Raw genomic sequence first — 26,523 nt, forward strand, 5'->3', positions numbered from 1 at the left:
TCGCCGCGTGTATATCTGCGCGTGCAGCTGTGTTTGTGCGTATACGTGCGTGCGTGTGTTTATCTGTGTGCCAAGCGTGTATATAACTGTGTGTGCATATTCGCTCGTGTGTGCGTGCGTGTGTGTACGTGCGTGCGTATCGACGGGTGCTCTTTTTCCGCGTGTATTTATTTCGGAGAGATTCTTAGGCCGCCGCCCCGTGTTTAGATGTTGGAGGGGGAGGCCCGGCGTGTGCCGGCATCTCTTTCGTAGCGAGCATCGGCTCTGGCGTTTCGTAGAGGCCCGCTGCGAGGAGCCTGGCCGAATGTCGGTCGGTCGACTTAGCCAGCAGACAATGACCCCGCGAAAATGCTCCAGTAATACGCTTCTCTTCCCTTTTCAGCCCCAAAAAACCGTAGTAAAAAGAAAAGAATAATAATCCCACAGATTATTATTGTAGGGTATAGTATTCGATAGGCAGAGAAACATAAAACAAGGAATAAATTAATTCATTTACTTATTCATTTATATAGATAAAATAATCGCACTGTAAAGACGGACACAAAACGTGCATCGTGGTGTGATCTGCGTTGGGTGTTCATTTATGAGCTTTCCTGAGTGCGCGAGTCATGCTAAACCTGGTGGCCAGCGTTTCCCCGTTAAGTCTAACGGGGAAACAGAACCGGCAAAGTTTGGTGTCCTATGCTGTCCCATTTATGATGCGGGTTTTTGTTGAGCTGGTCGGTTCATACTTGTTAATGCGGACTGCTGAATTTCTTCCGAAACAGGAAGGTAAAAGGGTGGACAAGGAATTCATGGAGCTCATAAATACACAGAATTTAGTTGTCCACATGAACAATGCATTGTAAGGGAAATAATAATAGAAAAATATAGCGATGCTGTGTTTGCGTTAACGGTGGCGCGGAGTGCAGTTTTCTCTGCTACCAGAAAACTAAACTGGCATCGTAAGCTTTGCGGTAAAAATTCAATTTTTCTCCGAAATTCCCTTTCAAAAAGTGGTACTCAATTTAAACCCTGTGAAATGTGCAGTATATATATATATTTATTAACTGAGTGGTTTATATTTTTTGCGTGGGCGTCCGTATGGGCGTCCATTTTCTGCACAAACACGCAGGCGCGCGTCTCCTACACCCGCGCATGCGCGCACAGACACGAGCACCAGACGCCACAAATGACGACTACGATGAGCAGACAACGAACGAAATGCCATAGGGAAGCAGGCGGAGAAAATGGCATCCGGCGTCGTCTGCTAATGGAAGGAAAAGGAGTCGTCTGCTCGCGCGGCAGTCAGCGAAACCATTTCACCGAGGGAAGGGACCGCCAGTTCGCGGAGGTCTTATAATGCTGCGAGAAATACTGCGAGGCCACGTGACCGGGTCGTGACGCACGACCTCGTCTGCCATTGTCCGCTGGAAGCTCCTTCGTACCTCTGTTTGCTCCAGGAATCCTCCTCTGGAGACATTAGGGGGAGAGGGCGAAAAATAGTGTCTTTGTGCTCGTGTTCGATGGCGCTTTGCGGGGGCCATGAGGTTTTCAGTTTGCAGCTATCCCCCCCCCCCCTCCCCCCCTTTTTTTTTGTTTTTCTTTTTCGGCAACATTATGACAGTTACCGTCGAAGAGAGGCAATAGGGAGAAGGTCGGTCGTTCCGGTAAGTCCAATAACGTTACCGGATACTTCGCCGACGCCTTTACACATGCACAGTATCGTTCTCGTAAAGTATCGAAATGATTTACTAAAAGTCCCGATTGAGGAAAAATAGTAAGAGTGCAGGCGAGCTGGTGTAAGTTGAACATGATTGTAAACCTGAGACTGGGGCAGAAAGAGAACACAACAGAAGGTAGTAAAAGAGGAGGCAACGTCTCAGACGTCCTCCTCTTTTACTACCTTCTGTTGTGTTCTCTTTCTGCCCCAGTCTCAGGTTTACAATCATATCCGATTGAAAAGTTTTAGTAAAGCAATCAGTTATCATCCTATTGTCGCAACATCAACATCTCAAATGGTTGACATCAAGACAGCCTATAAACTTCCTATATCATCCACCGAGGCACGCCAGGAACCAACGATCGCGAAGGTCGAATGTAGCCAGGGCCCATTTATGTCGTTCCGCTCTTCCATTACCGAAATTGCAGGACCCTTCGAGCGCGATGCTCGTCTTCCTTACGGGCTCAACTTATTCGACAAAGATCAATGATTGGTATATCGGAACAACTCATCGTCGCTTCGCAGTCAATCAGGTTACGGCATCGGCCGATAAGAGCCTCGAAGAACCAATCATGGAAAAGGAAACCTGAACGCAAAATGCCGTACGATGAGCGATCTATAGCGTGCGGCAAGCAAAGTTAACAACACGTGCAAACCAATCTTGCGCACGTAGCTAAAAAAAAAAAGAAAAAAAACCGACAGATTTTCTTTTGCCGGTTTGAAAACTGGTTTTTCGTATACTGCCCATTATTGGATTAAAGTCACCGAATTCGAAGCTCCTTAATTCATCAAGATTAGTAAACCGCCCTGTTGTCGGAGACCCGGTTCGAGGATTTCTTAATGGTACAAACAAACGGGCCCAATTAGAAAGGGGAGGCAAGAATAGTAACGGTTGAAAATAACTTTAGTACTTCCAAAAGTAATCAGATTCCTATTTCGATTACTTATTTTACAAAAATTTGCAAAAAAAGAAAAAAACACGAAACAAAGCAAATTGTGATGTTGCACGTTGGCTCAGCTCATCTCAGAACGTCGATTTGACATCGAAACCAAGGCGATACATGGTTTAGCGCTGTAGAGAAGCTATGAGGGAGTTTTCGTAAATCGTTTTCGCCATCCCGCAATGCTCTCCGCAACCCGCTACGATACCTGGAACTCTTCAGTCAAAGCCACCATTGCGGAGGGCTTAGCGGAAGGGGAAACGCGCTCTTCGAAAACTCCCGGGTCAAGAACGAAGTGGAAGCTCCTCCCACCTCTCTCCCCTTTAGCAGAGCGGGCGCTGGAGAGGAGGCGACCTCCTCCCCAGCGCCAGCTCTGCTAAAGGGGAAAGAGGTGGGAGGAGCTTCCACTTCGTTCTTGACATGTCACCGACTGTAGGCCAAAACTGACGCATCACCGGGCCATGGACGCAGGCGTGGCGTCTGCTATTCTAAGAAAAGAGCTTTCGCGCACGCTCAGAACGCATTACATAGCCGACAAACTTGGCATGCAGCACTCAAAAGGCGACGATTTGCACAACATACGGCCCGCGGCCCGACTCGGCGCAGAAAGTTGCGTCTATTCCATTCAATCCGCCGAGCGCTCGCTCCGCTTGGAAAGCAGCAGTGAAACCCTGTGACCTACTTTTCTTAATCTTCAGCGAAGGAAATACTATTTCTCGGTTCAAGTTTTTCCTCTCCATTAATCCCGCTAGCAACTCCAAAACCGCGTGTGCACGCCGTCCCTGTCCATGGCGTGGCTCTGTCTCAGCATGTCCGTACAGGGAACGCGAACACTTCTTGCTCTTTCTTCAACAGATCCCCTTCTCTCTTTCACCACAGGGGCTATCAACCTTCTTCCTTCCTGTTGGGATAGTTAGGAGTTGCATCGTCATATCAGAGGACTCCGATCCGACGATGCAACTGGAGCTAATAACCTCTAGTGTCCGCCAGCGCTGAAGAATATGAATCGCGAATCTCAGCTGCATGAGTTTACACTCTCAAGAAAAAAAGGTGTAAAAGGGTGTATCGTTACACCCTTTGTCTCGTATACTACACCCCCAAACTTCAATTCGACGTACAGCGCCCTATAGTCGAACAGCCGGCCCCACATTTTACGAGGGGCTTGATAGCCGTGTGGTACAACTTACTAAAATAGCTAATCTACGTGTTACTGACTACAAAAAAAATAATCGTTTTTTTTTTGGCCTTACTCTAAAAACTCAGTGTTTTCTTTATGTGGTCTTTGATACGTACTTTAGCTATTTTAATAAGTTGTACTACACGGCTATCAAGCCCCTCGTAAAATTTGGGCCCGTCCGTTCGACTATAGGGCGTTGTACGTCGAAATGAAGGTTGGGGGTGTGTTATATGGGACAAAGGGTGTAACGATACACCCTTTTACACCTTTTTTTCTTGAGAGAGTACAAAAACCTGTACAAGAACAAGTATACGGAAACCTGGTGGACCACGCTTTGAAACTGTCATCTCTTTTTGGGAGCACGTATATGTTTGTGAGCAGACCTTCTCACTGATGACTCTGAACAAGAACCGCCTTCGATCTGCCATGACGGACATGACATTGCGATGACACCTTATATGGGAAGCCTGACCGCAGCCAAAATATGCCACGCGTCGCACTATAGGTGCGGCCCACACAGTTTTCAGTGTACGTAATTTTGTCCCGCCTAATTTTTTAGTTGTGCACAAGAGGTACAGAATTCGATACAAGTCCCGCTTCCAGGCTCTCTACCTTCGCTAACAGTGTGGTCAGCCCACGCGGGAACAAAGCACGAGGGCAACGGGCGCGTGCATGCTTTTTACGGAGTTTCTATCGCGTAATTTAACCTGTTATCTACTTTAGAAGCTTGCAATATTTGACGCTTATCATGTAAGTTCGATTTGCGTATGAGTGGCACGCCGTGCACTGCAGATGCATATGCTCCGAGCAGGCACGTATAGGATTTTGTTTCGGGGGGGGGGGGGGGGGGGGGGGGGGGGGGGGGGGGGGCGGGGGGCGGACGCCCGCTTATGGCAAAATGCTGTGGGAGAGGAGGTCCCAGCAAAATGGAAGATTTCGAGGGGGGGTCCGGGCCCCATGGGCCACCCCCCTGGCTACGTGCCTGGCTCCGAGTTGTAATGTTTCGTTTTTCTTAGCAAAAAGAAAAACTTTATATAAAAAAAAAAATTAAACTAAATAATAAAGAGAGACACAAAGTTGTTTATGGGCACAGAAATAAAAAAAAAAGGTTATTATTATTATGATGACGTTGAAACATTAGAGGACTCCAAACAAAGCTCGCGCCCAAGTTTTTGTTTGTTTTAGGTCGCGAGCGAACACAATGCAGTCGTGCAAACCGACCCAAATGTAATAAAAGATACCGACGAAGATAAACCAGTGACTGGGTAAACAAATCTGACCAGTTCTTGAAATGCTCGAGAGGTTATGCTAGAAGGCAGTGTTGTACGGAACGGCGTTCCTGGAACGCGTTTCAACGAAGGGACGCCGCCGTTCCATTTTTATCGGTGGAACGGGAACTCGTTAGTTACATTTTACTCAAACGGAACGGCGTTCCTTTTTTTTCTTTTGTCCAGTGGGGTAATCTTAAGACATTTCTAAGAGGGTAATTAAAAAGAAGTGTAAAAAACAATATAATTACGAAGAGCAGGGTCTGGTTCACTTTTAGTTACTTATTTTGGAGTCGGATGCAGAAAAGCTAGGGGAGATCGATTTCTTTTTTTTTTTTTTCAGTGCCCGAGACTGCAGTACAAAATGCAAATCTTTTAGTCGAAGAAAAAGACACTGAAAGCGGGACGTTTCAAACTCAGCTACTTTCTTTGCTACCACGAAACCTCGTACACCCAGATATCTAAGGCCGACTGCAGCCATCACTGAACTTCCACAAAGAGACCTACAGTTACAACAAAAGAACAGGTTCCCAGACATCGAACACGCCCTTGTATCCCAAAAATTGGTCACTAAAAAAATACACAAAAATTAACCTTTATTCTTTGTCCCCTTCAACCCGAACAAAGAATTCAACCTTCACTAAGAAGGACTTGTAGTTTTGAAGACTGCACTTCCAAAACCCCTACCCTCTTCTTCACTTGCTCGTTTTTCGGACAACAACATCGAGAAGCAACTGTGAACAAGAGAGTTTGTTCGATTGAAACGTGTGAGGTTGTTGCAAAACGCTCGAGCAATGACGGCTAACAGTACATTTGGCTCGTCTGAATCGCTCACCAGAAAGATGACTATGGTTAAAAGCTGATATTTTTAAAGGTGATATATCAACAAATGAAACCCTGCTTCCACAATTGTTTTCTTCTCCTGGTGCCCTTTCATCACGGCATTCAAAGTCGTGTGTTCCGATTTGATGGGATAGATAAAAAATAAATATTCCTTGATCTAACAAAAATATGATATTCACCAAAATGCAAATGTAACGTATATGTGTACGATACGTTCCATTTTTTTTTAACTGTAACGGAAACGAGTTATTTTCTAACAAATGGATCTGCAACGGGAACGCGTTCCAAAAATCAGAAGGAACGAGGAACGATCTTTCGTTCCTTTTTTTTTTTTCTTTTTGGTTTAGGAACGTGTACAACACTGCTAGGAGGTCGATGGCGTTCCCTTTTCACGTAGACTTTCAACGGATCGCTCTCCGGCACAGGAGATTCGATTGTCTCTTCACGGAGATGCCGATCCCCCATCTTTACCCCTTTCCTGTCTGCTGTCTGTGTTGCACGTTCTTGAAGCACGATCTTCTCTTTTGCGAAACAATAGGCGTCCTACATACCGCTTGACGATGCTCTGGAGCGGAAAAAAAGAAGGAAAAAGAAGACTGGTAACAGAAACAATAAAACAAACTTGGGATGAGGGACGACGAACATTTCGATGAAGAGTTCTATAATAGGCACTTGTGCGTGGGATGTTACGGAGGCGCTCAATAGCTCGAGCTCTGACCGAGTAGAGTAGCTTACCGCATCCGAAGAATAAGAACTTTGGAGTGAAACACACGTGGCGGGAGCTCAGTGGGAGTAGGTAGGCCCCCCAAGGAGGTTGATGGGGTACACGATTGAGTCAGAAAGTCGTCTTCGAAGATCGCATTGCTAACCTTCACATACGGTAAATCTTGAAATGTCTGACTTCAGTTTTTGCATGGCATCCGAGATCCCGAAACGGGATTCGGAGGCCATGGTTTTTCTGGCATATTTTTTAGCAAACAAATACAATGCAATCAATCAATCAATCAAGCAATCATTTAGGCAATCAATCAATCAATCGACTGGTCAATCAATCAATCGGTCAATCGATTGATCAATCAATCAATCACCGTCAACAGACATACAAACAAGCAAGCAAATATGTGTCAATTAAAACAGTCCTGAGAGATCTTTCGAGTTGCATGTCCTTAATTGCTGAAAGCAGTGAAGACCATTGACACCACAAGTATCAAAATATGTTTAATGACTATCAGACCAACGGTGAAATTTATCTATTCCGCAGAATAACTTGGAATTGCGCAAAGGAGCGTTCTTTAGAACACAAATATTATTTCGTTGACAATGTCGCCGCTAAAAAAATATAAAAATAAAATTCACTAGCTCACACTTTATGTCAACATTGAAAAAAAAAAAAAAACATGTCGCTAAACGCACACTGTTGTTTGAAAATCAACATGCATTATTCTTGTCGTAGAGCGAACGGGAAAGAAAAGTTTTCCAAGTGAGCGGCCCGACCGAAAACCCGCGGGAAAACTGATGCACCGACGCGATTGGACGGGCGAGAGCCACGTGACCCTTAGCAACCAATCAGTTCGCCGCGGAATGGGCGGGCCACGCGCGGATCGCGCCCGCAGCAGGCGCTCTCGCTTCTCCGCGCATTTCGCGTGTGATGCTCTCCGCGAGCGCAACGACATCCCATCAGACGTTTCAACTTTCTTTCCTGGACTATTTTGACGAGTTTTCAGTACCATGACACACACTATATTTATGTGGTGACATTTTACAGCAATACGTGTTCTTGTGAGAAGGTCCCCGTCGTCTGCGCGTCACCCGCTTTCTCTTGACGCGCGTCGTCTGCTACGAACGCCGTACTCGTCGTCTGCTACGGAAAGGAGCCTCCACGCACGATCGGATTAAGTGTCTTTGTGTTCGTCCTGCGCTTCCTCCGGATGGTGTGAACTCTTCCGAGGAACACTGCTCGCAACGTCACGAGTCGATTGCGTTTATTCAGGCAAACTTAGCCGAACTAGCGAGGCGTAGCGCCGACCCAGCGCGAGCATGGGCAAACGGCCGCGCTCGGCGATCGCCACGGCGGTCCCTTCCGCGCATGCGCCAGCCCGCGGGGCCAAGATGGCCGCCCACTTGGCAGCGTTGACTGCCGACGGTGGAATACCACTGTTTACCCGGAAAATCGGCGACTTGAAAGCGGTGAGTGTCCCCATTCGTACTCGTAAGTGTCCGGTAATGAGGTCGAGCACTCGTTTGGTCCGGCACAGGGCGTCGTAATCGAACGGGGGAAGTCCGAAGAGTCGGCGGCGTTCGGCGCTGCCGTCCCAGGCCGTCCCTATCGCGAGAGTTTGAGGACAAACTCGGAAACAAAGTTTTTTTTGGGGGGCCCGAGGCTGCTCGCTGGGTCGCGTTTATTTGGGGTACGTTTATTGCCGCATTGTTTTCGGAGTGGTGCGAAGGGTGGGTCGGGCGGTTAAAAATAGTTTTTTTTTTGGCGGCGCTAACCGCCGACGCGAGAGCGCAGGATGCCAGCGTCCCGTAGACTGCACGCGGATTTTCCGTTTCATTTATCCGATCTTCTTTTATCTTCAGAGGCGGGCCTGTCCGACGGAATTAAGCTTGTTAGCGAGTGAATCGCTGCTGCTACTTTTGGCCACCGGTGTACGTCGTTAAATCGAGAGGTTACTTCTTTAGTGAACTTTTTTGTGTGCGTTGTTGCCCAAACTTGTTTGTGGGATTCCCCCACGGCTTGTGACGTAGCGGATGACGCTTTTTTGTCGCGCTCCGTTTAATTCGGCGTTTAAAGGAACGTTACAGAGTTGTCGTTCCGTCAACTTTGTAATAGTGTTCAAACCCCCCTTCCTCACCCCCCCCCCCCCCCCTAAAACTTTTTTTTATAACAATGCAGCTTATATGTTATCGTTCGCTTCCCCACTACAAGATAAACCGATCGTGTCTACCAGAAGAAAGCTTCATTCTCGTTAACTACGACAACAACACAAACATATATACGCGGGAAGAGTGATAATAAGCCACACACAGTGTTTCTTAAACTGTCGGTGACATTTTAGGATTAAAAACACAAGAGTGGTATAATCTGCCCGACAGTAGTTTTGAGTTCACATTACTGTCAAACACTCTTCGTAGTGGTTAGTAAAAGACTTGCTTTGTTACAATAAATCGAACATCGTGTATTCCAAACAGTTGCGTCACCGTTTTGGCTCTAATTCGCCTCTTCGGTGGTTATTAAACGCCCGTGTGAGTAACCGCTAGCGTCAGTTAAGTAGGTAATGTGGCTTCCCCCCGGGTAACTGAGCCGCACCATATAGAAACAGCGTCAACGTCACGTATACCTCACGGGATGGCTTCTATGGCGTTCTATTAAAGGACCTGTGTGGCTGTCGCATTAGACGAGCCAAACCATTGCAGTCTCCTCACCGGATTGCTCTCCTGTACGGTAATCGGGTGACCCCCTTGACATTCCACAATGTGAGCGATACAAGGACTGCCTGAAAAGTAAACATTTCGGCAGAGATCTGCCTGGTTAGGTGAGTATTAAATAAAAGAAGCTGGAAGTACTCTAACGAACTGTGTTGAAATAGCCCGACGTTTGGCGGCCTGCTCGACCGCTTGTTCACCGGTGACTTATTTGCCTGGGTGTTCGTCTTTCTCTTCTCCTTGTCGCTGCCGTTTAAATCGTCGTCTTCTTTTTGTGACACCTCCTAGCCCGTGAATATAAGTGCTCGGGAGTATACCTATTGACCGGTTCAGGTTGTTTTTTTTTTGTATGTTGAATATGCCATGACTCTAAAAAAAGTAGCTTTTTCTAGTTTCTTTCGGTGTCTAATACGAAACTGCTGTCGAAGTCGACGACGTGGTTGCTCTTTTCTGCATGTTCCTCCAGGGCGTTACCTTGTATTCCCCTCTTTTTTTTTTTTTACATCATATTAGTGTCTGCATAGACCTTCGCGGAGGTTCTTGGTTTCCCCCACATATGAGGCGTTGCAATGGGCGAAAGGAATACGATAAACAAGGCCTCGGGCTTTTTCTTTTGGATGACGATCTTTCCATTCCATCTCTGGATGTTTCTGTTAAAAAAAAAAAAGGCAACATTTTGACATTCCGTGTGTACAGAAAACCAACGCACATCGGACGATACCTAAATGTTTTATCAGACCACCCCAGATCTCACAAATCTTCAGTTGTTTCGGCACTGTTTCGACGTGCCATCACAGTGTGTTCCACAGATAAGGCACTTAAAGAGGAGCTTGATATAAAACGGGACCTTCGAAAAAACGCATATCCAACAGGATTCTTCAACGATATCTACAGGAAACTTCGTCACCCCTCTGCAGCCGAGGAAACTCATCCCACCAGTCGCATGTGCATCCCGTACCTCGGGGGCACGAGTGAAGTTCTCACCCGTGCTCTCAAACCATAAGCCCGTCTCGACCATTGGCCATCTCTTCCTCTTCCAAAAGATCGTCACCCAAAAGAAAAAGCCCGGGGCCTGCGCTGGCCAATTAGGCCGTGTTTTGCAAATGTACCGCGGCGATAGCCAAGGCGCTCGACACAGTTACACTGCTTAAATTTCGCAGACGGCGTTCATGCGACACTTCGACGTCACATCACGCCATGGCGTCATGTGATGCTCTGACCTTACGTGGCGCCAAAACGCTAAATAAAACTAAATTCCCGCTAAACTCAGCAAAAAAAAAAAAAAAAAAATCATGCTCAATGTAACGAAAATGTTTTAACGTCACGTAACATTATGACGTCACAACGTAAGAGCACCTATTTCACGGAAAATTGTGACGTCATGTGAGACGAAGTCCCGTAGCGACACTGTGATTCCGGCTATAGTCTTAGCGAAAGCATGTTCCCGCTAAATTTGGCGGATCATTTTTGCCAATAAGTTCAGCGGACCACGACGTGCGTACACGGGATCCGCTGCAAAACCTCTAGCTGACAGGTGTCATGCACCTCCAAAGAGGCATCTGAGGCGTATATAGTAGGCGGCGCGGATTATTTTTCTGTCCAGTGACAGCTTGATGTGCCATTAGGTGGCTGTCGCATTGAACGGCGGCGGGAACTGAACAGCTTTCTGGCGGTGGCAACCAATGCCTTTATGGTAATCGGCCCCTATTGTTCTCTCCCATACGGGTGCCGCGAGGGCGGGCGCATCGGCATTGCGACGCTCAGACTTTCGACATCGTGCCGGACGGTGCTCGGGATGGCCTTCTCTCTGGGTGCCTCCGATGGTGCAGGAGGATGCCTCGCTGATACTTGATTACTAATTAAATTATAGAGAGACGGGCGTTTCAGATGATACACTTGTGCCGAACAACAAAGACTATCTTTGCTTTAATTTTAATGTGATTTATCTCGTCGGTTATCGCGAGCAAGCGTATATGATTAGTGTTATTAATTATAATAATAATATATTCGTGAAAAAAAAAAAGAGAAAAAAGCACACTGAAGGCACAACGCAGGTTCGTCCAAGCCACCAAGCGTTAGGACTGAACTCACTGAACCGATGTTACAGTGGTATCACAGAAAGCAGAGAAAGAAAACAAAAGAAAGTTGTTGACTTGACAAGAAACTTTACTGCAGATCTAATTCAAAAACTTTGTTTCATATGATATATAAAAAGTGAAAGACGTTTACAACCTCCTGTGACGCCGATTTAGAGCGCAGCTCTTGAGGAGGAGGAGGGAAGGCATGCTCCTCATCCGTACCCTCTCCCTTTTCTTTCACGGGCGGAACGCGCGTCGTCACGCGACGTTTTGGCGCGGTGCCGAAACGTCACGTGACGTTTCGGTGGAAGTCACGATGACATTTTGGCACGTCACTTACACCGAAACGTCACGGTGGAAGTTAGGAAACCACGAAAAGGACACGATGCACAATGTGATTTGTATATCACTATTGAATAATATCCCATTACGTCAGACGTTTCAGGGCACTTCCACGTTAATACTAGTAACAATAATACTAATGCCGTCTTTATTTGCTGCCCAGAACGACTGTACGGTTTTACCGTGCTACATACGATAGAAAAATATGACAAACCATACGCCCGCTGCACTGCACAACCTTCCCCCCCCCCCTCTATTTGGGTTCTGTTCGAATAGCAACCCCAAATAGTTTACCGGCTTGGAAGATTTTGCCCAGAATCTTCGTGTAATTAGACTAAAAAAAATCAACGTATAATCTAATTCAACGTGTAATTAGAATAAAAAAAAAAAAAAAGCCGATAAATTATTGGCATAAATTCGCATGCTCGTGGCATTTCTCCAGAATATATGGGTGGCTAAAATAAGCAAGCGCACGTGTCATTGTGCTGTTATCGAGCATGGCCCTTATTTATTCAATAAAGAAAAACTAGTATTATTTATTCAGTAAAGAAAAACTAGTATTATTCTTTTTATCGAAGAATCCTTGAAGGCAGTCTCGTTACCTTTAGTAAGTGGCCCGAGGTACAGCTCAAGTAAAACACGCGCAAAAACACTTTTTTTTAGTCGTTTATTATACTATTATTAATTTTCTTGATAGATGCGATGGCAATTTGGGCTGGTCCGGGGGATCGGTGGTCGAGTGGGCTAGCGCACACCAGCTTGGAGCACGTGGAGCGAAAGCTCGCGCTGCAGAACCCAGGGATCCTGGGTTCAATCCACACCCCTTCCCGTTTCGATCTGCATGGATAAGCATCGTATACCGGCGTGTGGTCGTGCACTTTCACTTGGTACACGTTAAAGACCTCCCATGGGCTAGCGGTTGTACCGCACTGGCTAAGTTTCTCAACAGCTGAGACATCTGCGCTACACCTATAGCTGGCTAACCTCTGGTCGTATAAACATACAACACAATTAACTTTTTGGGGCTGGTCCAGTTTTTCTTGCTTGGATTAGCCAAGTAAAGCACGCCTAGCACCAGGCTAGTCGTACTGCATTCGTTTCATGTTTCATCTAATGCGTCCTCGCCGTAAGCACTGCGAAATCTGGAGTTTCTTGCAAAGTATTTGAGAAAGCTACTCTTTGCAACCTATGGAGGAAGATGGGCGAATGACAAGCTTTCTACACAAACAGAAGCCGTCTCTTGGCTCCCAAGAGAATTTCAGTCTCTCCGTTTCGGCCGTCCTTCCGAACCTGCTCGTGTAGAAATTCCTGGGTCGATGAAGTTCCAAGAAAAACACGAAGTTGGGGATTTAGCGAGGTCCTTATATATGTTGTGCTATTCAGCATATAAAAGGGGATGGGTCGTCTCGCAGGAGCAAGAAAAGATATCCAACAAATATCTCGCTAACTGGTCCTTCAGCTAACCACCTTAAAGTATTTCATGAAAATTACAAGTGCGTTTGTATCGTGTGCATTGTTTGTCTTCTCGTTGGACTGGAAGTTCGCGGGGGCGTAAATTGCGAACAGCGCCTCCTTCCGGCGCTTAAAAAAAAAGGTTTATATTAAGCCTAGAAAGACGACGAATACGATATCTGTTTTCGCTGTGGTACTTGGTATCAGGGTTGCCAGGTTGGGCTATAAATAGCCCAAATGTGCTAATTATTTTTGCAGTTAAAGGGACCATGAAATGATTTTAAAATCGAGTTTCATCCACCGCACGTCGTAAAAGGTGTGAAAAGAAACACAAAAACACAAAAATAGGGAGCCAAAAAAATTATTTGCTATAGAACTTTTAAAATAAAACTGGACTCTTTTGCGCCTTCCTTCCTTCGCCTGTTCACTACGATGCATCCGCGGAAATGGAGCACGTCAGCCAAATCCAGGTCGCTATTGGGTAAGAGCCTACCTCACCAGCACCGCGATCGTAAACAATAAATAGCCGGCGAATGTTTCCTAAAAGTTTTGTTAAATAATATTCAGATCCACATTTTGTAGCATAATTAGAGATGTGTGGCGAAAATTGCCAAATTTGATAATGCTGAGAGCCAAGCGCCATCTATCGTGTGGTAAACGAAGCAACTACTGCGCGTGCGCAGTAGGGCAGGGCCGACAGTTACTTGGGTGACGGCGACCGACGAACATTTATTTTCTTTGTTTTCCTTCCTCTCAAAACTCTGACTGACTGAACGTTTATTTTTCTACGTGTTCTTCCCGCGCGTGCCGACTTCAAGCAGCAAGAAAACAGTACTTACAACAGACCACGACGAACAAGAACGCTGGATCCACCGACTCCGTCGAAGCGAGCTGCTCAGAATATAGGCCTAGCAGGCATTCCGACTCGGCGCTGCGTTGCTTCGTCGCAAGACCGTCTGCCTACGACCGGCTGGCGTGCTAAATGGAATATGCCCGCGCGACCCTTGTGGACCCTTCCCGTATTATAGTTTGATCACTGACCTCAATTCTAGATTAAGAGGTGAGGTCAATCTCTTCCCCTTGTTTTCCGAGGCAGTGTTGACGAACACTCGTCGATAAGGGACTCTCGTCGATTCTATCTTCTTGTTTTGTGTGATATAGAGCTGAAATAAACGCCGTATGGATTACCTTCGTAACACGGTATGTACACTTTGTTATTGGTATGCCATTTTTATTCTGACAGACTGCACGTCACTGTCGAGCTATAACAGTTCGTGGGAGGTATACGTACAACCCCGGTCCAACCTTTCTTTGCCGAGTGTCGCGTCAGTATCGAGTTGCAATCGTAAAAGAACGGTCCCGAAGCGCTTACAAACAGCGCGAATACAGCACTTCCATCAAGCGCGCGCGTCCGCTCCGAGTGTAAACAGGTATTTACGTGGCTCTTGCTGACACTCGTAGCTCAAACGTATCTTTTTTAACGTCGGCTCGCTCCTGCATCTCCGAGGCCGCGAAAAACGCCATCTACGTCGCTTTGCAAACGACTGACACGGGCCGGCCCTTCTGCCAACAATGACAGGGTGGTTGACTTCTGGAGTCTTCACCGGAAGACTCGCTGCACTTCCCAACAGGCATACCGGCGTATGGGACTAGCCCCATGCTGTCGCTGTAGCGCAACATATCTGATTGAATTTCGCTCAGCTGCGATGCGGCGATGAGAGGCGCCGATTCAGGAAATACGTCGGTGACATCAGCGCAGTAAAACCTACCGGCGCACCCCAACTCGTTGCCGCTAACACTCCCATTCTCCTACTGCCGAGAGAACTTCCGGTTCCGGAAACGGCCTACGTCACGGCTTGTTTTGCGGTCAGTTGGAGAGAATGAAAAAGTCGATATTTCAATAATTTTTTGTGTAGAAGTTAATAAACCGAGACGAAAACGGATGCCTGTTCGGCATTCAGTGAACATTGACGGTTTAATGTAAAAGTTATCTGGAAAAAGTAAAAAGGTAATTTCATGGTCCCTTTAATTGACTGGAAAATCTGCTGGGTGGCTATCTGGACTATTTAATTCAGGGTGTCTAGCGACCGGGAAAACCGGGAATTGTCAGGAAAATTTTAATTGCCGGGAAAAATCAGGGAATTGTCAGGGATATTGTCAAAAAGCGAGCCTGCAGTCAGGAAAAATGAGCTGGAACGCCCTCGGGTGCCCTGAGCAAAGACTTGAGGATTTGGGGGCAGAAATATAGGCAGTAAATTTTGCTTAGAGCGAAACGCGGGCTCTGCTCTCCCGATGTAGAGTGTGCTATCCCGATGCAAAGAGAACAACCGACAAATCCAGTCCAAGCCTTGGATTGGATTGAGAGCGCGACACTAGGGTAGATCCAGTTAGAGCTACTAGATTTAGTAGCAAATGAGAAAGCCGCAGACTCCACTCCGAAAGCGCATCTGGCGGCCATGTTTCCATTTGGTTATTGACGTGTGTGGTTGAGCGTCGTGTTTTCATTGTGTTTCCGGAAGTGGCCTCCTCACTAATGATGTTGGCGGCAAGAAAGGGCTCGTTTAATCCGGACGGAACAAACCCGAATATTTCGGAATACGTAAGTTAGATTATGCCCGTGCAAAATGATCCTCACTGTGCTCAATGCTCAACGTCTTATGTTGTAATGGTCTTATATATTTAACCGCCTCTAGAACGGTCAGGGAATTTCACCTGAAATTGTCAGGTAAACCTGGAAAAGTCGGGGAATTTCAAAAGAATAATTTGCTGGACACCCTGTAATTCCAGAGATTCGAGCAATTTTAAAGCTCTCGCTTTTCAAGCGTCCAATATGGTGGCACTTTGGAGCCAAGTAGGAAAGAGAGACGCACTCAAGGGAGTAGGAAAGGAAGCTATCCAAATCAGAAGCCTGAAAGCACACTGCGTGGGCCCTCGATGGCGTTGATCACAGAGACGCGATCATCTTAATCTCAAGTACTACACTCTCAAGAAAAAAGGTGTATTATTACACCCCTTGTCCCATATAATACACCCGAAAACCTCAATTCGACGTACAGCGCCCTATAGTCGAACAGGCGGCCCCAAAGTTTACGAGGGTCTTGATAGCCGTGTGGTACAACTTATTAAGATAGCTGATGTACGTATTATTGACTACAAAAAAGATTATCGGAGTTTTCTTGGCCGTACTGAAAAAGCTCCGTGTTTTCTTTCTTTGGGCTTTGATACGTACTTCAGCAATTTAATAAGTTATATCGCACAGTTATCGAGCCCCTCGTAAAATTTAGTGCCGTCTGTTCGACTATAGGGCGCTGTACGTCGAAATGAAGTTTTGGGGTGTATTATATGGGACAAAAGGGTGTAAGGTGATACCCTTCTTTAAAACGCGCCCAGACGGTATACCGTCTGGGCGCGTTTTAATACTGCACTGATGCACCCGTGCTCCGCCATTGGTCCTGGAAACTAGTAATGTTTGGTCTTCCTTATCTGCATGATTTTGTAAATGCATGTATTACATTATGTCACCGGTGTTCGAAAGAGTTGTTCGAAATACCTCGTATAGATTTATGATTTGGGCTATTTTCATAGCCCGATCTTCGCTATGCTTGGGCAATATCTTTAAAAAAAATTGGCGGATTAATCTGCAAGTACTTGGCAACCCTTTAGTAAGGCACCATGCATGCTCAGTGGCACAGCGCAGACTTTTTTTTTTGTCTAAATTAATTTTCATCTTCATTATTTGCCACAGTATATATCCGTAGACTGCATGCGGTTGGACCCCCGCAGTGCCTCGCGGGAAAGAACACGTTCCAGATTTCTTAAAGGGAACCGAATCTCAATGTTCGACTCAGATGACGACCTGAAAAGGACACTATACACTGAGACACCCGAATCAACGTTGGATTGCCCTCATTTTCCCCGTCGCAAATTTTAGGTCTAGAAACATTTCCTCCGCGTTGTCGTTCCCCGTTGACCGCGTAGATGCAAAGGCACTCCGATTACAAAAACGACGAGGCGGTATAGCGTATTCGTACGGCATTGTGCTGTCAGCGCGAACGGCTTTTGTCGTCCGCATGACACAATCGTCGCCGATGCCTGTCTCTCTCGCGGAGCAGGTGGTTTGGTGAAAAATGTTATAGTGTCAACCGCACACATAAGTTACCGGGTGTTTTTTACGTAATCTTACAAACCTCCCAGCTGTAGGCCTTTTTAACGGGATCTTGTACGTGTGTGTGCGACTGCAGTGCGCGCTGCTTGTCGAGCTAAGTGGTCGACTTGAATACTACTACACTGTAGTCACTGGCGACATAAGAAAACGCACGCGGTGCGGCTAGGCGCGGCTCGTTTCGTTCTTGCTTTGCTTTGCTGCGATTGGTCCTTGGACGTTCTCATCGAGGAATGCCGCAATATCATTGACTCTGAAGCGACGAGACTGACAACCCCCTGCGTTTCTTAACAGTGACTATATTTATTAATGCGAAATCATCAAGTGTCTCATGGAGCGAAGCCAGTGAGGCCGGCGAAAACGGCAACTAAATTCCCTTTGGCGAAGCCTTGTCTGTAGCAGTGAAACGGCACCTAAATTCGCACTGGCTGCGAAAAATTTCCGAGGGAGGTTCCTTTAAACAAAGTAAATTAATGGCTTTGATAAGCAAATTTCGTACATTTCGGTCTGGGTGGGAATGGAACCCGGGTTGTGAGATGAGCACGCTTCCCCGACGCAACGGCGTCTCCACGGTTCCGGCTGACTAAAAAGCTGTGCCTGTGCGTCATGTTTTCGTATGCGCCTTTTCTGGTGTTCCTAAACAGCCCATGGGCCTACAGAAGGGTGCACCGATTATCATATAGATATCGCTTTGATGCAGAAACAATACAAAGTCATCGTAAATAAAGAAGAAAAATGGACACGGCGTAGTCGAAAAAAAAAACAAAACACATTAATGGCCGTGTTGGCGAAGTATGTTAAAAAATATGCAGTCAGTGTAAAATGAAACTACACGCACCGTAGTCGATAAAACAGTTCTCGCAGTATCATACGGTCTGGTGTTAGCTGTTGAAACAAGAATAAGAAAAACTGAAAGTTTACACAGCGTCTTTCTACATAACGGCACTGGCTAAAAAAACAAAAAACACAAAAAAAAAACATTAATTTAAAAGGTTTTAGCAGAAAGGCGAATGCTAAAATTTTGCCGCAAAAATATATCTACCTCAGTCTTGTTCATCACAGAAGACGTATTAAACTTATAATTAGAATGCAATTAAATGCAAAGGTGCAAGCGAGCTGGACAAGAATGATGAAAATAAACCCTGGAGAAGGGGAACAAGGGGGACAAAAAACAAACACAAATCTCCAAACACAGCTAGGTGACTGGTGCGCGACCGAAAAAATCCGCCTGGTCCGGGTATCGAACCCGGGACCTCTCCATTACAGGTGGAGCGCTCTACCAATTGAGCTAACCAGGGGTTAGACGTATTAAACGCATGGTCGGTACTTTCCAGGGGTCTTATACTTTTCTACTTTGAACAACCGAATACGCGATGAAAGCGAAGCGTCCTGTTAGACGCAACAATGGAAATATAAGAGGTTAGTTCTGGACAAATAATGAATCCGTGCAGAGATTTGCTCGGAAAGGAGAAATCCGTGCCTGCTTCCTTTCCGAGAGGTAACGCAAGTTTACAAGTTTCAACAATCGTTCGTGACTGGTCGAACAAACTTCCGTATATTTTCAGTTTCATTTTTTGTTTGTCTGATTCAACGAATCTCATACAACGCTGGAAAAATCTAATCATTTAGTCCAGATGAGGATTGAATCAGATATAAAAAAAAAAACAATAACTTTAAACGGCGAGTCATTTTGGTGATCGCGCCCAATGTGCGGTATATATTGTTCGGATCTTTGATACCGATTTTAATAGAAAAATCAGACGTGTGAATGTAATTTTTTTTTTTTTGTTTTTTTTAGGGTGCTTAGAGTTTGTAGGTTGAGTTATGACCATAGACTATCGGGAAAAGTAATTTAGTGTCCCTTTAACGGTTAAAAAAAAAATTATGCGAATCGATAAAATCTCGCGGAGAATGTATTCGCACGCTCGAGTAAAGATACAGCTGGGAGTAAAACGCCTCGGTGTTGTCTGACCTCGGTGTTTTCGGTGCTTCATACTTTTTAAGGATGCAGCCCCGAAAGCGCGCGATAACGTGATGATGATAATGGGAGCCAGGATATGGGCGATGAGGCTCGAAGGCGTGCGAAAAGAGCGGAGTGGGTCTGGGAATTTCGAGGTGATTTGATTTCGGTGGACCGGAACGGCCCTTTTGTCTTTCCCATGCTCGGAGGGGCCGGCTCATCATCCTCCCCCGCAGTTGGCATTATCTTATCTAGTTTTATTGCTTTCTGTATTATTTTTTCGCTTCTCAAATTTACGAGGAGTATGTACGCGAAGACAGGGCGGATAGAGGATGAACGACTCGACGCAGTTTGAGGCCATTGAGTCGTTCCAAATTGCTCGTCGGCGACTGCATGCTTGCCGCGCGCGGAAAACAATGCCAGGAAGCGTCTTTTCCCACGCTTCGACGAAACAAAAAAAGGAAAGCTTGCAGCGCGAAGATGGCGTAGCACACAACTCCTCCTCGCGAGCGAATTGTGTTGTGAAAACAACGCTCTTCGTTTGGAAAGAAAAACGACGACAACAACAACAACGAAGATGGAAGTACGTTAACACAAGTGGCCACGAACAACGCGCGAAGGTGTCTGAAGGCCGAATGAGTAGTGATTTAAAGAAAACAAAAAGTATAAATAAATAACTCGAGAGAAGGCCGCGGACGGTCGGTGAACGTTTCTTGGCGTCGCCGGAGCGGAACCACGGTGCGGCCGCTTACAGTCCGTCCGGTTATAGCGGACAGTGGCGATTGGATATAGCGGACAGCGCCGGTTATAGCGGAGACAGAGGCTCGATTCACGGTCAGCTGGTCGTACGGCTCGCCGCGCGGCGAGTAACAACAACACGGGCTGGGCAAATAACGACAGCGCTGTCGAAATGAGCGCAACACGAAGCGCGTGCTTTGAACCGGAGCACCTTGTAGTTCCTCTTGGCCCGGTCGGGTAATACCGGTGGCAAGGTGCGGGCTCGTTTGACCGCGGTGTTGACGACCCGTGTGAGGAGGGAGAGTTGGCGAGGGATGGCCGATAGGACGTATCGCGCACCGATGGCTGTGCACTGTTTTATGGTGGCGAAAGGGAGCATCGGCGCCTTTTTTGTCACACGAGACAGCATGCGCTCTAGAAAGAGAAGAAAAAAAAAGTATCCGAGTTTGCTTTTTCGCAGAACGCGGACATAGCCAATCACGGCAAAGAGTAGAGGGATCCAAGCCAATGACAAAACTTGAAATACGTAAAAAAAAAGCGCTTTACTTGATTTTTTTTTTTTTTTTTAACTCCGCTAAAGTATTCGATGTCGAATGCGTGCGCAGATGACGCCGGCAAAGTCGTAGACTTTTTTTTTTTTTTTTAGTAGTATGGGTTTTGACTATTTGGGCGAGATGCTAAACATATCAAAGGAAGGCAAAGATTCCGTGAACCACACTTCTGAGCCTGTAGTTCGCGGCAGGAGTTTGGACCACATACGCAACTATTCAACATGCTTCGGTATCTGGTCTCAATTGGTCTTCTCAGTGAAATATAAGTGTCAATGCACAATATATATATATATATATGAAGATCGTTGGGTTACTGATTACACAGGGAGTTAAACACAGCGATCACGGAGGCAGGAACGTTTCAAGCTACGTTGAGTAGCTTTTTGTCCTGTGTCCCTCTCCACGCATCAGAGTAAGTAAAATAGAATTGAATTGAATGCAGACCAACACACTGTTTACAAACAAGCCCGTGGCTGTGTACACACCAGGTGTGCTCACTGCGCCTGCGCAGAAACCACACGGAAGATGATCGACTGACTGCTCGATCTCATTATTGCTCCACTTCCCACGAGATGGCGGCATTAGCCGACAATCATGAAGCAAGAATCGTGCACGTAAGTCACGCCCTTTGTGTGGCTGTGTGTCGCCGTAGTCGAGCGAATAGAGGGTGCTACATGTCGCATTTCCTCAGTTCGATTTGCGCTTGGTCATGGTGAGGAGAAGGACGTAAGTATTATGCTGTCGCTAGGTTCGGTTAGGAAGCAAAGCCTGCGCATCTATTGGCGATATGCGCCGTGTCATTTGGAGTTTTATTGACGCAACGTCGAAGAAAGCTTCCGGGAGGCGATTCGGGCCGCCGCGGATATACGAAACCGCGGACGCCTGTCGCAGGGCCCATTCGCAGTTACGTATTCGCGCAGGTCTGCAACGTTATCGCCGAAACATCTTGCTGCTAGTGTCCGTCGTGCTCGAAATGGTGTCGGTAAAAATGACGGCGGTTTCGAAGAACTGGATTCTAGAGAGAACCCCGAACGCGCAGCACGGTTTACGCGCGTATATCGGTGTCGGCGACCACTCGGGAAGGACGGGTCCAAAAAAGATACCGAGGCGAAAGAAACGTGCAAGTTAAAAAGGGGGAAAAAAAAAATAGCGTAAGTGTCTGAAGGAATGATGATGCAAAAGTGATGGTAGCGATCGAAAACAAACTAAACAGAACAGTCCAGCGATCATCAGAGAAGCGGTTCCTCGGGATAATTTTAAACCCGGGTGTATAAGGAAGAAATACATAATAAATAAATACAAGATGTGTCGAAAACGAGAGATAATAATAAAAAAGCTCCTTCTTCGCGGAAGGTAAAAATACGCACACCCGCTTTGAAGAAGATAAAAAAGAAAAAAAAGGTATTATGCGAAGAAAAGTGGGAATGTACTGTATTATTTAGCCCGCTCGGGAAAAAGCCGCCCGTTTTCCTCGTGCTCTGTCTCGTCCAATGGTCTGCTGCCTGGATGACGTCACCGGATCGCCCGCGCAGTGAGCTTTACGTGTCACACTCAACGCCGTCAGTCGACTGGCCCCCAGCGAGCACGCTAAGCACCGCTTCACTATGTAATTTGGAGAGGAAGTTATTGCCTGCGTCTCTAGCGTGATATGCAATTAAATATGCGTGTTTGTGCGTGCGGTTGCGTGCCACCAGGCCACCGCTTTGTTTACCAGCGAACCCGCGCGGAGACCAGTGTCGCGTCATGTGCATCTTCTGCGCGAGGGCCAACAGCGCCATCGGGGCTACGTGTGACGTAGGAGCTCACTTTCAGCCTACACTGCGCGACACTGTTTACGCGACTTCGGCGCCGCATTGTAGTTTTTTTAGGGCGGCGGGCATCGAAATGCACCTCTATAAGTGGTTCAATTGAGCACTTTCCACCGCTGTAGTAGTAGTTTTTTTTATGTTAGTCCTTCAATACTGAGAAAGAGAAAACAGGCGATGACTTGTTCGCGCTAAGCGCGTCGCGGATACAGAGAGAGCTGTGCGGGGCAGCCACGTCCGATTGCGATTCACAAGGTAACACTTCACATACCGTTAAAAAAAACCTAAAAAGAAAAAAAAAAAAAGAAAAAACAAGAAAGGTATATTTTATTTACATAATTTTGTAAAAAGTACTTTTTTTTTTTTTTGAGAATTAGCGACGCGTGCATTCATAGGCATCATGGCGGACCGGTCATGTTTGTGCGTGCTCACCTTCGTGCGATTAGGTGCGTAGGTGTGTGCGTCTGTCTGTGAGCGCTCCGAGGGTCGTTAAAAGGGGCCGCCCGTCTCGACGAAGCGTCGCGCTTGGGCGACCCGCGTGGGAATTCCTGCCGCTCCGCGCGAAGACGCGGGAACCAACTAGTTGGGAAGTTCGGTCCGGCGGGGCGGCGGCCGGTTCAGACGACGAGGCCCCGGTGCGTCTTCCTCGTCGCCTCTAGGGAAAGCCTCTCTAAGGCCGTATTCAGTCTGCTAAAATATCGGACAAAAAGGCACTCTTTGGACACCCAGTGGGGCGCCCTTTGGTTCCTCCCAGGACGTCGCTATTGGTCGCATAAAAAAAATTGTACGGCAAATTGTCGAAGAAAGGGTACAAACACGAGCGAGCTGGTGAAGAGTCTTCATAGTAACCAAAAACACTAACATTAAAAGAAAAAGAAAAAAAAAGAAAGGGACAAAACAAATTGCCGGGCAATTGTGTCGCATACGTGAAACGTTCTAGCATCGCGTGACGCCGATTTCCCCGCTGTATTTAGTGGGAAAATTGAATTGGTGCGTGAATTGCGGGACGTTCGTTTTTTCCGCAAAATTTAGTGGGGAAACCGACGTCGCGTGGCTCGCCGATTCAACTTGTCCGCTAAATTTAGCGGAGAAACAGAATCGGGTGCTTAGGTCCGTGCCGTGCCGTTACGTGCAACGCTGATCGCGCGTTGCATTACTACGGGACGACGCGGGGCCACGGCTTTCGCGAAATGCGTGGCTTCGCGAAATCTGGAGCAACTCGGCAACGCAGAGAGTTTTAGGGAACCGTTTTTGCACATCCGAAACGGTACGAAGGGCCGTCCGGTATACGAACTGCGCATGCGCTACAGCGGAAGACTAGTATGTGCGCAGTTTGGTACCGGAGGGGGCCCGTACCGGATGCGCATAAACGGTTTGCTAAAACTCTCCGTTATATGTGCGAAGGAACCGTGGTTCGAACGGTCACTTGTCCGCGGAGAATTCCGCGGAGAATGGCTTCAGCAAACTCCACGTCTTCTCTGCGATGTGTGTTTAAGTAGGTGTGTATACTCGTGTGTACTGTGTGGCCGGGCCTCGACCACGCCGGACGTATGGTGGAGCACCAGTCGCGTCCAACCCACACCTACGCAGTGGCCTTTGGTGCGTGACGTATGGAAGATATAGGAGTGGGCCTTGTTACTTAGGGGGTGTATGTTCGCGGGACGTAGGAGGAGCGCCCCTGGCGCCCGGTCCTTTCGGAAGGGATAATTATAAGGGCAGCCCGTTGACGCGCAGAAGTGGTGCACTACTTACCCGGAAAGTTCTCCTCTCCGGGTACGTGTAGCCGGGTCGCTGGGAAAAAAAGGCCGCCCCCTGTGTACACCACCGTAGAGTAGAGTCAGTAACGTTTTACCTTTTTTTCTCCTTCGCCTTGGAAGTTAAATTACTCGGCAATAGCCGCGTGGCTCGGAGCTGGGGTAATACGCTCAAATTTGTTTCCTGTTCTCGTTTGCGCCCTATTGCCGGTAACGTATACGCTTACGTTGCAGTCGGGCACGTCGTCGTCATCATCATCATTGTCGTCGTCGGTACTCGAGGGGAAATTCCGTCACGGTGGTGTTTCGTGTTATCTCTGCGTTACGTGTACCGCGCGAGTACGCGAAAAAGAAAAAGAAGAAGGACAAAAAAACAACAACAACAACAAGCGTTTTGCATAATAAAACATGTGCCGCTCTCGATATAGGTAATTTACTCGGTGTCTGTGCAGTTTTGTGATCGGGCGCGGAACGTTACTGCATGCTGTGCTCGGTGCTGCCTGTGCTCCTTTTTTTTTTTTTTTTTCTTTTTTTAGGGGGTGAAGCTTCTTAGGGTCTAGCCTTGTCCGTCCGGCATCCATGCTCACATCGATTGCCATCCCATTTGCCTTCTTAAAAAAAGAAGAAAAAAAAAATGTTTGCGCAGTCGACAGGATTCGAACCTGTGCGGGGAGACCCCAATGGATTTCTAGTCCATTGGGGTCTCCCCGCGACTGCGGGACCAGTAGGGGGCTCTGAGATGTGGTAGTAACTCAAGAGCTGCGGTTTCTGTCATGGATGAAACGTTGCATGTAGCCGCTCAACGTCTATACAGGAGAGGGCGCTGCGGTCAAATGCGTATATAATCGCGTTAAACTTTGCATGCATTGGCTCAACGTTTATAGACGAGAGGGCGCTGCGGTCAAATGCTCAACTGCGTATATAACCACGATCCATACCACACACTCTCTTTCTGACATGGACCGTTGACTTAATCGGTGGAGATGCGTTCCCACGGCTTCTAGCGGATCCAAGCTGATCCGCTAGAAGAACCACTGGCTCTGCATTTCACCAACCATAAAGCAGTAATAATGAAGTCGAAACGCAACCCGAAACTCAGCACTACCTATGAGCAAAAAAAAATAAATAAATAAAAATAAATAAATAAACAGCATTATCAGCACTACCTATGAACAATAAAATCAGTATCATCAGCACCACCAGAGCTTCGCCCCTATTAACATCATTCACCACGGAAATGATGCGGTCATTTTTTTTTTTTTTTTTTTTTTGTGATTGCGGGTAGTTTTGGTTACGGTGTGCCATTGTGATATGTCGCAATCTGAGAGTTATACAGGAAAGTCTCATGCCCGAATACCCAGATAGGGATGGCGTCACGACGCCACCCAGTTCGAACGCATCATTTTCCTGACGGTCAGGAGTATCCGTCATAACAAGTGATTTGGTCTTTATTTATATATGGGTGATTTCATCTCAAATCGGGCAGGCTAAAAGGGTCTAATTTTTAATTTTCACGAAAAAAAATATATGTTTTGGGGGTATTTCTCAAATGAAGGAGGGTGCAAACCGCATGTTCTCCCGATTTTTTGTTCTCGAGTTACAAGCCGTAGAAGCCGCAGTGGCAGAAACTAGTGTTTTTGCCTGCCGTCGCAGGTCGCGTGTTTGACACCCTCTGCTGACGCTATTGTTTTCTCTACACCCTTTTAACTTTTCCCCCTCATTTAATAGGTATTATAAATATGCCTTGATGTATTCAAATATTTTTAGGAATTTTATTGTTTTCTAAAACACATGTCAAACTCGTCACTCCGGTCGCTTTTCGGTTAAATTTGACAGGTCATTACTTTGTCTGTACTTAAGGTAAATTTTCTTTCTTTGGCTCTACAGAAAGCCCAAAGCAAGCCCATTATAGATACAATAATATTATTATGATCTGTCGACTAGCCGCTCCGCTACCTTCACGTAAACATTGTAGGAAATAACAAATGTTGAAAGTTTGAGGTCGATTTTCTCAAAAACCCCATTTTTGTAAATTTTTATTTTTTAAATTCTTTTAGACATATTAGTCGACTACAAGAAAAAACAGTCTAGAAATGTAATATTTTGGTTGTATGTCCCCTGTTTGAGCCGGAATCGCGTGAAATCTGTGAACATTTGTTATTTTTCACAATGTTTACGTGAAGGTAGCGGAGCGGCTACTCGGCAGATAATAATGATATTATTATATCTATAATGGGCTTGCTTTGGGCTTTCTGTAGAGTCAAATAAAGAAAATTTACCTTAAGTACAGACAAAGTAATGACCTGTCAAATTTGACCGAAAAG

General features: G+C 46.5%; 1 protein-coding gene across 2 annotated transcripts in view; it reads left to right on the forward strand.

The window, feature by feature from the left end:
* Positions 1-7,567: 7,567 nt before the first annotated feature.
* LOC8051154 (protein fuzzy homolog) overlaps positions 7,568-26,523 on the forward strand; it is a 64,602-nt gene continuing 45,646 nt past the window's right edge. Inside the window, exon 1 of one of the 2 annotated variants that reach the window (XM_029967854.4) lies at positions 7,568-8,118. In XM_029967854.4, coding sequence (XP_029823714.1) covers positions 7,969-8,118 — 150 coding nt within the window. In that variant the 5' untranslated portion in view covers positions 7,568-7,968. The remainder of the gene's footprint in view (positions 8,119-26,523) is intronic. The other variant, XM_029967855.4, reaches the window with a different exon arrangement.

Source organism: Ixodes scapularis, unplaced genomic scaffold, assembly GCF_016920785.2.
Source record: "Ixodes scapularis isolate PalLabHiFi unplaced genomic scaffold, ASM1692078v2 PGA_scaffold7__128_contigs__length_106722199, whole genome shotgun sequence".
Lineage (NCBI taxonomy): Eukaryota > Metazoa > Arthropoda > Arachnida > Ixodida > Ixodidae > Ixodes > Ixodes scapularis.